The sequence below is a fragment of the Diabrotica undecimpunctata genome, chromosome 10, assembly GCF_040954645.1.
Source record: "Diabrotica undecimpunctata isolate CICGRU chromosome 10, icDiaUnde3, whole genome shotgun sequence".
NCBI classification, from domain to species: domain Eukaryota; kingdom Metazoa; phylum Arthropoda; class Insecta; order Coleoptera; family Chrysomelidae; genus Diabrotica; species Diabrotica undecimpunctata.
In genome coordinates this window covers 55268519-55282785 of record NC_092812.1, presented here as the reverse complement: position 1 = coordinate 55282785, position 14267 = coordinate 55268519, and the positions used below count along the sequence as shown (strand labels likewise).

Sequence of the window (14267 nt, the reverse complement as noted above, 5' to 3'; positions counted from 1 at the left end):
TTGATGTCTGCTTTCCTGTTTGGTATGACTTCAATAAAGTGTTTATTTATCTCATTTGCGTTCCCCACGGTTTTTATTTCGATGTTATTTTTGGTTTTGCAATTATTTACCAAAAATTTTAACTTATTTCACATATCTTTAGAAGATTGAGCATTTAAAATATGATTTTTCTCTCTCAGTCATGGTTGTTACTAAATTACGTAATACTTTACAGTCATTCCATTGATTTATGTTTTTAGTGATCTTATAAGCAATAAGTGCTTTATCCCTATCTAACATCGCCATTAATAGGTATAGGGAATGGGAAGTATATTTGGTATATTTCAAAATTAAAATATCGGTTATTTAATTTAATAACTTTTTATATATTACAATAACATAATACAGTACACAAATAAAGTAAAGATATACCTGAAATACATAATAAACAAGCTGTAACAATTAAAATGCGTTTTATTCTGGAATGTATACGGTAACTTTGTCATTTGAGCGACTTTACATTTGTTTTACACTTTATACAGGTGTACGATTTATATTAAAATTAAATGAACGCAACTAAAATATAAGCTAATTGAGGTATAATATAAAGTACATGAACCTGAATGGCTGCTAGAAATCAGAAAAGAAAAATCACAACCAAAGTTTAAATACAAAAATACTTTTATCGCAATAAAATATGGACAGATCAATATAAGCTAAAATTGCTAATATAGACTAAGTTTATAAGATAGATAATTACTTTTTACCGTAAGTTACATACAAAAATATTTATAAAAAAACCTATTTGGTAAAATTCCGTTTAAAGTCCTAGGTAAAATAATATCGTGATTGTTCTGTGGTGACAGACTTGAGTTTGCGCCAAAACAATCATAGCACAATATCAATAAGGATCCCAAAGCTTCTAGATTAATTTTTTTCTTTATTACATTGTATTATCTTCTCAATTTACTTTATTATCTTAATATTCTAAATATTATTTGATTTCGAGACCCATTGACAAGTTGAAATATTCTGGCGACACCCTTGTGTAAGAAAGCCCATAGAAAAAATTTAATTCAAAGACTAAATACGTTAGATAATGATTTTTTCCTATTTTGGTACATTTATCTGTTATTTACGCGAGCCAAACTGCATCGGCTACGTTGCCACACCGCATTGTTGTAAAACGGATCAATGTCTTAAAAGATTGCAGCCTTCAACATCTGGTATGAGTGTCAATAGCGGTGGTGGTGAATCAAACCCGAAAAAAAGACATTACGATGAGTTATTTGAAATACGGGTTCAGTCATAAATAATAAACCTCAATGTGTAATTTAGAGCGATGATTTATCACGTGAAAGTATAAAACCGTCAAGGCTTATGCGGCATCTCACAACAAAGCATCAAAAAGTAGCCCACAAGTCGTTGGATTTCTTTGAACGAAAATTGAAAGCTCTTAGTCAGCAACAAAATACTATAATTGAGCTAAGTAATAATATAATAATGTTTTCCTAGACTCCACGAAGTGTTGTTAAGACCCTCAACGCACTTAAGCGATAAGCTTCTTATCAAGGAGGTTGCTGATCAACATGGCTATTTGCACTTTTGAAACTGCTGCGCGGAATAATTCGACCATTCAATAAGTTTATGCAGCCAAGAAGTTCCTCTACGCCCCACGCTTCTTCGTCCACCTATTTTTCCTTGCATTATAAACTGAAGGAATTCATATCTTGTGCCTCCAGAGACGTGACCAAGGAACTCGTTTTCTCTTCTTTATAGTAAATACAATTGCAGGTTCAATATTAAGTATTTCTAGCACTGACCGATTTGTGATTGTTTCCACCTAGGACTCTCTGAGATTTCGTCTGTAGACCCACATTTCAAATGAAAAACATAACACAAGATAGATGGTGCTGTGAACGAATTTCTTCAGAATGTTGGTTTTGCTCGTTGACAACAGCTCCAAGATATTTGTACCGAGAAACTAACTCACACACCTGTCGATTAGAGACTAATTATTGTTAACTTTTTTGAGATAACCATCATTTTGGTTTTTTTTATGTTGATATGTAAACCATGTGTCATATTAACCATAGATAAGGATCTCTGGAGGTCTACCAAATTGTTGGCTATTCTAGCCATGTCGTCAGCATATCGGATATTGTTGACAAGAACTCCATTTATCGCTATTCCAGCTGAATCGTCTTCCAATGCTTCACAGAAAATATATTCTGAGTATAAATTGAATAGCATTGGCGAGAGAATACATCCCTGTCGTACACCCTTCTGAATATTTATTTCCTCTGACAGGAAGCCTTCGAGTTTTATTCCTGCCATTTGACTCCATCTTGATATTATTTGAACACCTTGATAATCAAAGTTTAGTTTTTGCAAGATTTCCAATAGTTTCTCGTGCTTAACATTATCAAAGGCGATAAGCTATTCTAATTGTTGCTATTTTTACTGTTGGAGTTTTCATGGTGTTTATTTCTTTGTTGTTTGCATAAAACTTTGGATTATACGGAATTTCGGTGTGCAAAGGTTCCGCGTCCTTAATTTTTATTGACTATTCACTATTCACTTTTATGAGAGAAATGGAAGTATTTGTGTTACCATTGAGGTGGATAACTCCAAAACCACTAGAAGTGTCGCCGGGAAGTTGGAGGTCTCGCATACCACAGTTAATAAAGTTTTAGACAAATATGGCTTAGAGTTTCAAATATTCGAAAACTCAGGAGTTATTTCCCGGAAATCAATTTCGTAGAATGGAATTTTGTGAAGCTGCAATAAATGCATCTCACGAAAATGATAATTTTATAAAAAATATCCTGTTCACGTCATGAATCGATGAATCGTCATTTTCAGTACGAGATCATCCACAATCCTTCCAGAACGCGGTATTGGTCTCAGGAAAATTTACATCGAAATATTGTACATCGGACCCAAAGCCCTCAAGAACTTAATTTGTGGACCAGCATTTTAGGTGACCACGTAATTGGTCCGTTTTTCATCGAGGGAGTTCTGAATTCGGCTAAATATATTGCTCGTTTACAAGATAACATTATTCCAGCTACTCAGAATATCCCAGACGTACGTTTAGAAGATGTCTGATATCAACAGCATGGCAGTTTCGTTCATAATGCGTGTATTTTGAGAAATTATTTAAACACAATTTTTCAGGATCGCATTCTAAGCGGAAGAAAACAAGTTAAATGGCCTGCTAGATCTCCCGATTTGGCTCCCATGGATTTCTTTTTATTAAATCCACCATCGATGTCATCGAGAGGGCACACAATATAGTTTTGTATTTAGAAAAAAAAAATAAGAAATGCATGTGCTATGAATACGCTACAACAACTTGCAAACGTAAGCCAAGCATTTTATAATAGACTAGGTTATTGTCTTGCAAGCAGATGGTATATTTGAACCTTTTATTTAGTTTACTTAATATTTTGTACAGTAGATTGTATTGTTTGTTTTTCAATTTTTTTTAATGAATTAATTATTTTTGTTTAACTACTTTTTTTTCGTTTTTCGGTGGGCATCGCCTAGAATAAAATTGTTCAAAGGTTTTTAACTGCATTGAAATAATCGGATAATTCTTTTTCGTTTTTCGGTGGGCATCGCCTACAATAAAATTGTTCAAAGATTTTTAACTACATTGCAATAAGTTTAAATTATTTACGTAGATTTACGTAGCAGAATTAACTCCCTCGAAGCACACCCAATAGTCTTATTTGATACTAAAAGTTAAAACGTCTGCAGCCTTGACGATAGCAGTGCGCTTGAGAAAGCGCAGTTGCTACATTTACCTCAATGTATATTACCTACGTCCAGCTGAAAGACTTGCGTACTGTATATACCACAGTCATGAGTCATTTTTACTTCAATGAAACTACTAATACAAAAGGAACTACTTTGTGCAATAGATAAGAATGATAATACAAATTAAGAAAGAAAAAATCCTGTTTTTAGTACTTCCAGAATGGTCAAAATCTCTATTAGGTCATAAAAATGACTATAATAGGTCACTGGAATAAACTCTGTTGACTTTAAATTAAAATTTTGTACAATAATCAGTTCAGATTTTTAATAAATCCACGAAAAAATATTTACAAATAAAATTTTGGTTTTATTTTCGAAAATAATTGTTATGGAGATGAAATATATGTATACAGATTTCATCTTCATAATTATTTGTAGAGTATAAAAAAGGAGGGTTAAATTATCTTTAATTGCTTTAATTAATTCTAAATGTGCATTTAAATAAAAAAAGTTACAACTAAGGTATTGTAAAGGTCTCCAATTTGTTGGGCACCTTCTTATTAATCTTATAATTTATATTTCAACTCAGATGGTTCATCCACCTATGGACAGTGGGTCCTCCTTGACTCTAGCAACGCATAATGAAAAGCAGTGATTTTTGGAGATGTTAATAAGTATTTCTCTTCAACTTGGACAAAGAATAGGATAGCACATTATTGGGAAAGATTAGGAAACTGCGATACAATATCCTTAATTCGGTATTGTCAGATCATTACATTCGAAATATTCGTATATATTCGAAATATTAACATTATAAGGTACAAGAATGGCTCACGGAAAAAATTTGTTCACTGATTCCATTCTACAGTTATACTTTACTTACAAAAAATTGCAATTTTTGTAATTGCAAACGCAACATTGGTTTTATAAAATACGCAATTAATACAATAATATGGGAACTGAGTAATGAAAAGTAATATTTTTCCTACAAAAACCGTTGCAAGTCATCACAAGATTTCTATATCATCAAATCACAGTCGGCTCCTTAGAATTTGCCTAACACTCCGATAACTACATGAGCATCCATATATTAAGATATATTACCCCATGTAAAAAATTAAAACCGGAGGATATAAAAAAAAAACACTAGAAGAACTAGGACTCGAGGTCCTGAACATATCTAACATTCGTCAAAAAGGTACTAAAAAGTGCCTCCCTTTATTTAATATAGAATTAGACACAAACAATAATAACAGCCACATCTTAAACGTGATATACCTTAATGTCAACTGTCATATATGGCATTAACTTTGTTATTAAAATGCATTACTTTGTAATACATACTTTTCAATCATTATCTAGTATTCCGACAATACAGAACAACTAATAGATGGCAAACAACTGATTTTGTAGGAAAACAACATATTAAAACCATTATGATAAAATCCTAATTGAAAAATGGATAAAATGTGGCATATACAAATAAAATATGTAATACAAAACTTAAAAAAGGTTATTTCAATTATCAACTCCTGATAAATGAAACCGTTCTGTCATGTCATAAATATATGTAAAAATATAATTATTGATACGTATAATTTTTACTCTACAAATAGTACAGAGTGTTCCACAAATTAAAAAGAAATAGAAAATAGAGAGTCAGTACGTTTAAACAGCTAATATGTGGAACAATCTGCGTACGATACTAATTAAAATACTGGTCTTACAGCAAGTTCCATATCAGGATAAAACTGCTCGTACTGAAAATTAGGGAATGTACTAAACGTAATATATGGAATCAAATCGTTTTTCTTCAAGCTCTCTAAAGATTCACCTAGCTCAACAAAAGAAGGTCTTTCAGTAAAGTCCAGCTGCCAACAATCCAACATTATTTGGTACATCTCATCATTAATATATTGAAGCTGGGGAAGTCTTAGTCCTTTCACTATCTTATCAGGAATTTCATTGTTGTTGGCAACGAAACCATATGGAGTACCACCTAAAGACATAATGTGTTAAAATTATGTTGTAAGTACTAATTAATTAAATATATACATATATTCTCAATCAATCAATAATCTTTATTTCATCTGACTTTTACAAGTATTGAAATGCGTCAAATACAATATATGATCAGTAAAAACTATAAGTACATAAAAACAGTTAACATAAAAACATATAAATTATACACAAAAACATACAAATTGTTAAAAAGATGCCTGCAAGTATTCCTCTAACGAATAGAAAGTGTGTACCAGAAGTAAGTCCTTAACTGTTCTCTTAAATACATAAATATTTGACTCTTTAACATAATTAGGTAATTTATTATACAAACGAACGCATGTTGGGTAAGCACCCTTGCCCACAACGGTCAAGTGACGAACAGGGGTCACCAAATTATTTCTGTAACGAAAATTGTAGCAACTCATTAAGGAAACATCATTTCTGCAAATAAAATTGCATCTATGTGACTTTACATAAACAACACAACTGAAAATATACAGCGAAATTATAGTTAAAATATTTAATTGTTTAAAAACTGGTCTACAGGAATCCAAGATTTTTAAGGGAGACAAAATTTCTAAGTTGCCAGAGAACATAACAGTGCACAGACAATTTTCCCACTACATAATCAACGTGAGAGCTCCAAGACAAATTAGAATCCAGGTAAACATCTAACAACTTAGTAGAGTGGCTATTTACCACTGACTGATTGTCAAGTTTTACTAATGGACTCATCTGCATAGTAGAAGGTGAAAAGGTTACCATATTGGTCTTTGATCCATTTAAGATTAGGGCATTATTTAAACAGTAATGAGTTATACTTTTTACAACACAGTTTGCTTTTTGTGGCACAAAATATACCTGCCTGCGGAAGGACAAGATATGGTTGTGTTCATCTCCTGGGATCAGCTCGTAGGAATGATATTGGAGTTAGCTGAAGTCCTATGTTTTTCAGGGAGGCCTATATTATTTTATTGGGTATTGAAGGACATATATTAGACATGATCAGTCGTTTTACTGGTGTGATTAATCTTCTGACTGAAAGAATATGGTTTCCGATGGTAATGGTAGGATTTGTGGAAATGAGCTGCTCAACTAGATCTGTTTTGGTTAAATAAATACATATTCTGCTGTTTGAGATCCTTGAGGCGAAGCATATATTCCTTGGTCCGATATCTCCTATGGATTTAACATAGTCATATAACTTTAAGTCTTCTTTTGAATGGATCACTATGGCTTGCTCCTTCTTTGGGAAGGAGCATTTCGGCGCTGTTTTAACTGCTGCTGTGTAAGAAATGGAAGGCTGTGAGATGTTTGTTGAAGTAGATTGCTGTGACATGTTTGACGTTGCAGGATTATTTTCAATCAGTGAACTCATATTATTATTTGAGGTGCCCTCGTAGTCAAAAGTAGTCCTCGTAGATAAGAGGAGCAAAGAGTCGTTTACTAAATGAAGTGTTGGGAATGTTTTTAGACTAGTAAATGCAAGTAAAATTAAATTTTACTCACCGAAATATTATTGGCAGATGCAAAACACAATAACTTTACTCCACTGTGATTCTTATCAATTAATATCAACTATTTCGCTATTTAGACAACAAAATATTGAAGAGGTGGTCCGATTCGAACATACACGTTCTAGCTCGATTAGGCCAGTATGATCTGATATTAAATCCATAGAAAAGATGCAAAAGCTGTTGGATATATCAGTGCCGGAAATAGAAAATAAATTTACTTACCTAACGCACATATCTCCCATAATAAGCATGCATACGACCAAACATCACTTTTTCTATTATGCGGATGATTTTTAAATACTTCAACATCTGTCCATCTAGTATAATCAGGAATTTTGTTGTGGCTAAAATATTGAGCTATACCATAGCTGGTGACTTTAACAACTCCTCCATGAGATATAATTACACTGCGAGCACAGAGTTGTTTGTGAATTATCTAAATCAATAAATAATATACTAGATATATTAATATAATTAAATAAAACATTGTATTACAAATAGATAAGAGGTTTGTACATTAAATCAGTATTGTGTCTAATATAACTAACTTACCTTACAGGAATCTAGATGAGCCATTCCCTTCGCTATTTGTACTGCAATATCCAAAGCTTGAGATTCTGTCATTGTACTGAATCTTCCCGGAAGGGAATCTCTATTGGCGAGTAAAAAATCTTTGAGATTCAAGGAGGCATGTTCCAAAACAACATAAATCACTTGCGATGTTTCACACATTCCAATAAGACATATGACATTGTCGTGTCTTCCAACTTTTATAAGTACATCAAGGTCGTGAAGCATTATCTTTCTAGTTTCTTGAGACATTTTTTTATCTTGAATTGTATATGCTGCAGTTGATATGACATTATCATTTTCTTGTAATATTGCACTATTAACTCTTCCATATCTGCCGACACCAAGTAAATTCGTAGGTTCTACATTGAGCTGACTGGAAGGAATTGTTCGAACTTTCTGCTTTAAGTTTCTGTAATGGTTAACCGGCACGACTTCCTCTTCATCAATATATCCATTGTTTTCCTTAAAAATATGCCAAGTTGTACATTACATAAAAAATTTTACAAAAAACCAAACCATAAAGGTATTTTGAATATTTCTTATATTCTGGTTTAAATTTATTATATATTTATTTATTATTTATTCAAATAAAATTTCATTTATTGATGTAATTTTGCCAGTAGCCTACGGGTCAAAATAAAAGCAGATTAATAGTTCTATAAACAAAACTCATATCAGTTTGAGTTAAAATAGTTTAAAATTGAAATTTCAGATATTTCTCACTACTATAAAATATACAGGGTGGCGCACCGAAAACGAAACAGGTGCATTTACTGGCAGACGATTCCTTTAAAAAAAAAACGCTTGGACCCGTCGATTTTGTTATCGAGGGGGAAACAAAATTGGCATAAAATCACAATACATCATCGTAAGAGGAGATCAATACATAGCAGCAAAGTTGTTAAAAAATAAAGAATGAACTGACCTGTCAGCCGAGTAAATGTTGAAAATGACCACCATTACTTTCCATGCAATAATAAAGATTTTGCTGAAAACGTTGCCGGACATTTTGCAATATTTGAGGAGTAATTTGATGGCACTCATTCACAATTCTTTGTCGTAAATCTTCTAAGGATGTTGGCTGAGTAGCATAGATTTTGCTTTTTAAGTAACCCCACAAAAAGAAATCCAAAGGTGATAAATCTGGCGATCTTGGGGGCCATTCAACGGCACCTCTTCTACCAATCCATTGACCTGGAAAGGTCTGATCTAAATAATGCCGAACTCTTAATGCGTAATGTGGTGGGGCACCATCCTGTTGGAACATCAACATATTCTCTACGTATCGACCATCATTCTGATTTTCAATTATATCTGTTAGCGCAGGATCTATGGCATTTTGCAGTAATTCCAAATACATTTCACCAGTCAAATTTCCAGGTAAGAAAAAAGGACCAACCAAATGATCGCCAAAAATGAAAGCCCAAACATTTAATTTTTGTGGCTGCTGTGTGTGTACCTCATGGTAAATTCTGGGATTAGAGTCCGACCAATATCGACAATTATGACGATTTACTTCGCCATTTAAAAAAAAAGGAACATTCGTCGGAAAAGCAAATGTTAAATAAAAATTGTTCATCGTTTGTAATTCGTTCACTCATAACTTCACAAAATAATCGCTTATCAAAATCGTCTTCATTAAGTTCTTGTACAAGGTGAATTTTATACGGATGAAAATTATGGGCCTTTAGAATCCGTTGGATAGTACGTCGACTAACACCACACGAAGTTTGCAATTTGCGGGTACTTAATGTAGGATCTACAATAACTTGCCCTAAAACCCCCACTTCTGTTGCTTCGTTCCTTATAGGATTTTCAATATTACGTTTTTTATTGGCGACTGATCCAGTTTCCCGAAATTTAGCTACAAGTTCTAGAACATATTTTCGGTGTACATTATTGTTCTCATGTCACTCATTAAAAATTTGTGCTGTTCTATTAGCGCACTGATTATTTCCGAAAAATATTTCAATAATTTCAACACTTTCTGCCGTGGAATATACCATGGTTAATTTATGTATAAAGCAATAAATGATATTTTAACAACAAAGATTGGTCAAATTAATCGCAAACTAATGTACGATTTCCTATTTAAAATAAGTATGTGGCATTCTCTACTTATCTTTCTTCAAGAAACAACTTTTTCCGCCACAAAGGACACTTCAATTGCTATTTTTATTATTAATAAACCATGGGCGTAGTAAATAAAAGCATTTACTTATCAAGAAAATGCATTTACTCAAATTTCTTCTGAAAGAAGTACAAACTAATTTGATGTACCTATTAAAGTCTACTTTAAACTTTAAATCAATAAATCTCCAAAACTACTGAATTGAAGACATGAATTTTACATCATTATAAAGGGAGTTGAAAGACCTTTCAAATAATGGATCATTCGACCCCCCTTTTCATTTAAGATGTTAGGGATGATGCTACCACCGCTTGAGGGGCTGCAAATGTTAAAGTGATTTTATGCCAATTTTGTGTCCCCCTCGAAAACAAAATCGACGGGTCCGAGCGTTTTTTCAAAAAAGGAATCATCTGCCAGTAAATGCCTCTGTTTCGTTTTCGGTGCGCCACACTGTATGTTTTATTAAAATTTCCTTAATTTTACTTTTAAATTAAGTTGTGGGGAGATCTTTTAAGTTCTCAGGCAATTTATTATAAAATTTAATCAACCAATACCCTGATCCAGTTTGACACCTCTTTAGCCTGCAGTAGGCTAGAACAAGATCACACCTGTGTCTAGTGTTATGCCGGGTCTGCGGGCACCTCTTCGTGGGTCCCAGAGGGCCCCGTTCCTCTTAACAAACATAAGGTCCTCATAGACAAGGAGGGCACAGTAAGAATTTCCAGAGTCCCATAGGCCAATCTGCAATCGTCCCTAAACCCAAGGCCTGCAAGAACTCATATATAGCCTTACATTGCAAACCAAAGATTCTCGGCATTCCCACATGATATTTTGATTTTTTTTATATCTATCACTGTTGCATGGCAACAGCATATTTATTTCTTTCAAATGGTCAATAATTAATTGAATTACTCTCATATCATAAAAACTTAGTAAATACTCTATATTAATTGGAAAACATTGTTCTTGTTGTAGACTGTAATATAATTGGTCTATATATCTTTGTTTAATTTTGCATTCCAGGAAAATACAATTCTAATCTCTAATAGAAACATTTATCACAAAAGCAAACTGGTGTTTATGGTGTTTAAAAAATATAAAGTTTGAGATTACAAATTGTATTAAGAGAATTATGTGCAAGGGCAGATAAAAAGGAATTTTGAAGTCAAAGCAGCTATGACTTACTCAGGAGCCTAAATTTTATAATACAATCTAATCTACAATTTCATACATTAAAGTAAGGACTTAAAAATACTTACAACTTCAATCATGGGCCCTTGGAGAGTTAATTCTTGATTATCAGAGAGCCTGTGTCTTCTATTAACAACTCTACTTTTTAAAATAATGAATCCAATTATACCAGCTATTAACATAAAGGTCAATAAACCAATAGCAACAGATAATCCAATGATAACAGCTGGGGAATCCCCTCCGATTTGATCATCAGAAACATTCAAAATTGATACTCCATTACCAGTTCCTACTCCATTGCTATAAACTACCTTTTCCACCCCATTTAAACTGCTCACTAAAGCTAATATTAAGTTATAGTTGATATTAGTATCGAGAGGAGCATTGTAATATTTTCCATATGTTCGGCCATCACCAACAGTGAATATATTATTAATGTCCTACAAAAAATTATTTTCAGTCATTAATACCATACAATAGTTTTTCAAAATATCAAAAATCAAATAATTGTCATACCTTTGGATTTAGTTCGGCAGCTATGTAGTAGGATAATCCATTTCTGTTGGCATCATGATATGAACTAAGAATAGTATCATCAAAATCTTGATTGGCATCTTCATTGATAACTATAATTCTATAAGCTGTTACTGGACCATTATTATTTGGTGTTGGTAGAAGTTTGACATCAAGTTGATGTCCACGATTTTCTACTATTTTTGGCTTCGTAGGTATACTATCTGGTTCTAGAATAATTTACAATAATAACATCAAAAAGTACTATTCTCCAGAATGAGGATGAAACATGAGGCCTGAGGTGAAGGTGGTAAAACATAATTATCTACTGTTTATTACAAACTTACATAAACTCACTGAAATAATAGCATATGGTATTGACATTTATTAGTAATTATTTTATATTCAAGTAATTCACATTTTAAACATTAAACTTAAATCAGCTTAAATTAAGCATACTGCTAATCTGCTAATGGATCTATATCCAAGATTATAAGTCTTTTATGTTGCAAAAATGTATACACATATGAAAGAATATCATAAGATTGTTTCTTCCTAAGAAACAAATAAAAAAATAGCCTAAAAGGATATCACAAAGAAAGATTTATTTTCTAAAGAATGAGGATTATCAATCATGAACAAACTACATGATCAAATGACTTTTTAATTGTTACAAAAATAAAATATTTAATTAACTACTAAAAAACAAACTGAAGAGGTAATTAAACAGAATACGGAAAGGCAGTTCTGGTGTCTTTGGAGAAATATGGCAAATATTATTAATGAGACTGCAGTTAAAATACTTGGAAAAACTACATGAAAACACGTTTGAGAGTAATACTACCTAGAGGTGGTCAAATAAAGTAAGGAAAAATACATATGAAACCAGTATCAGACACCCTATTTTTCTATACAACTTTATTGTATTTACATTGATTACTATTATTTAAAAGCTTCTTATTATTGTATAATCTTCAAAATATTTAAAAAATAAATATAATGAACATAATACAAGACTAATTACTTCATTTAGAATGATTTAAATGATATTCTGCTAACTCTGTAATATCTTATAGTTTTCTTAAGGAAAACCTACTAATTCCTAAATCAGAATCAAAATGTATTCATTATTTTTGTTATTAATCCAAAATGTAATCTTTTTAATGTATTATTAAAATACTTTATTATTTGCTAGAGTATATCTTAAGTTTTTATGCTCTCAATGACGATATGAAGTATCTGCACTGTATAATAAAATTACACTTTGTAATCATACAACTTACTATCTAGTTTTGTTTCAATGACTCTAAAAACTAGAGCTCCATCCCCATCTGGTGAAACAGTGGACAATGTTACATTATACTTTGTAGCAGGTAATAATGTATACATGGCTGTTTGAAATGTATCATTTGAGTAAAACCATTCTGGACTATGAGGGGCATAATAACTGGAGTAAGTATGTATCACAATGGTCATAATTTTATATTTAGTAATTTCTACATATGACTCGGGTTCTTGCCATGTTATTCTTATATGGTTTTCTGTAATGTTTGTTACCTTAAAGTTTCTTGGAGGACCAGGCACTAAAAATTTTTTAGGAGCATTATATTATAGTCCAGTTGAATCATTACTAATAAAAATATTTAAAGAATTATTACCTAAATTTCCTGTAAAATAAGTATCTGTTAAATTCACTTTAAAATCACAAGACTGGCATTCACTGCAAGTTTCATTAGAAACTTGTTCTCCTAAATAATTCCCACATAGACAAGTTCCTTCATTGTAAATAAAAGAGTACCTAAAATTAATTTCTATATTTGACTTGACTTCAAAAAGTTTGTTGTTTGTTTGGGTTTATATGACTGCAGACACTAAATCCATTAGCCAATAAAAAGTTACTACTCACCTATAATATTTTGAAAAACAATCTTTAATACACTCTGGCTTTGCTCTATTCTGTTCAATAGAAATCCTCTTTCCGGGCGAAATGTCATTATAGCAACCAAGAAATGTATTTTCGAAAGAAAATACAAAATTTGCCATATAAATCGTTAATAAGAACTTAAACATCTTCAATACCACTAATCAGTCTTATGTGAAATGCTATAATTTGAAGCTAAGATTAGTCATTCTAACCTTGTTTATATGGGCTTGTCATTTTTATATTTTCTAATGGTTTAACTTATGTTTTGTAAAAACAGCTTTTCTTCTTACAATGTAATAAGTTTAATCAATAATATATAAATATAAATAAATATTTCAGATCTGTAATATTGGGTGAGGTTATGTTTTACTTAGAATTCAGTTGCCAACTGACATCATCACACCACCCCAAAAACGAGTGGGAGTGGGTACCTCCGCGTTGCCAGCTCCATAAATTTTATTTCGCTACAAGACGTTTTTAAAATTTGTCAGATTTTGAAAGCAATTCTCCAGATTTCTAATTATGTTCCTGTTTTGATTATTTATGACAATTTTTGGGATACATAAAACGCGCTAATAGAGCAAGCGAATGGCAATGACAAATGCAGTAGTCAGAGTCAGAGTATCATGTACTATAAACAATACATTTTTTTTATAAATTAGTATTTGAA

The 14267-nt window shown here is 31.9% G+C and overlaps 1 protein-coding gene across 1 annotated transcript; it reads right to left on the bottom strand.

Annotated features, from left to right (window-relative positions):
- Positions 1-341: 341 nt before the first annotated feature.
- LOC140451969 (putative inactive tyrosine-protein kinase Wsck) lies at positions 342-14197 on the bottom strand. Its single transcript, XM_072545957.1, has 8 exons — positions 13580-14197; positions 13332-13471; positions 12957-13256; positions 11677-11903; positions 11229-11600; positions 7818-8300; positions 7488-7701; positions 342-5743 (listed from the first exon to the last, which is right to left on the bottom strand). Exons 1-8 carry the CDS (start codon positions 13741-13743, stop codon positions 5454-5456), a joined length of 2190 nt encoding a protein of 729 aa, XP_072402058.1. The 5' UTR covers positions 13744-14197; the 3' UTR covers positions 342-5453.
- Between the last annotated feature and the right edge of the window lie 70 nt (positions 14198-14267).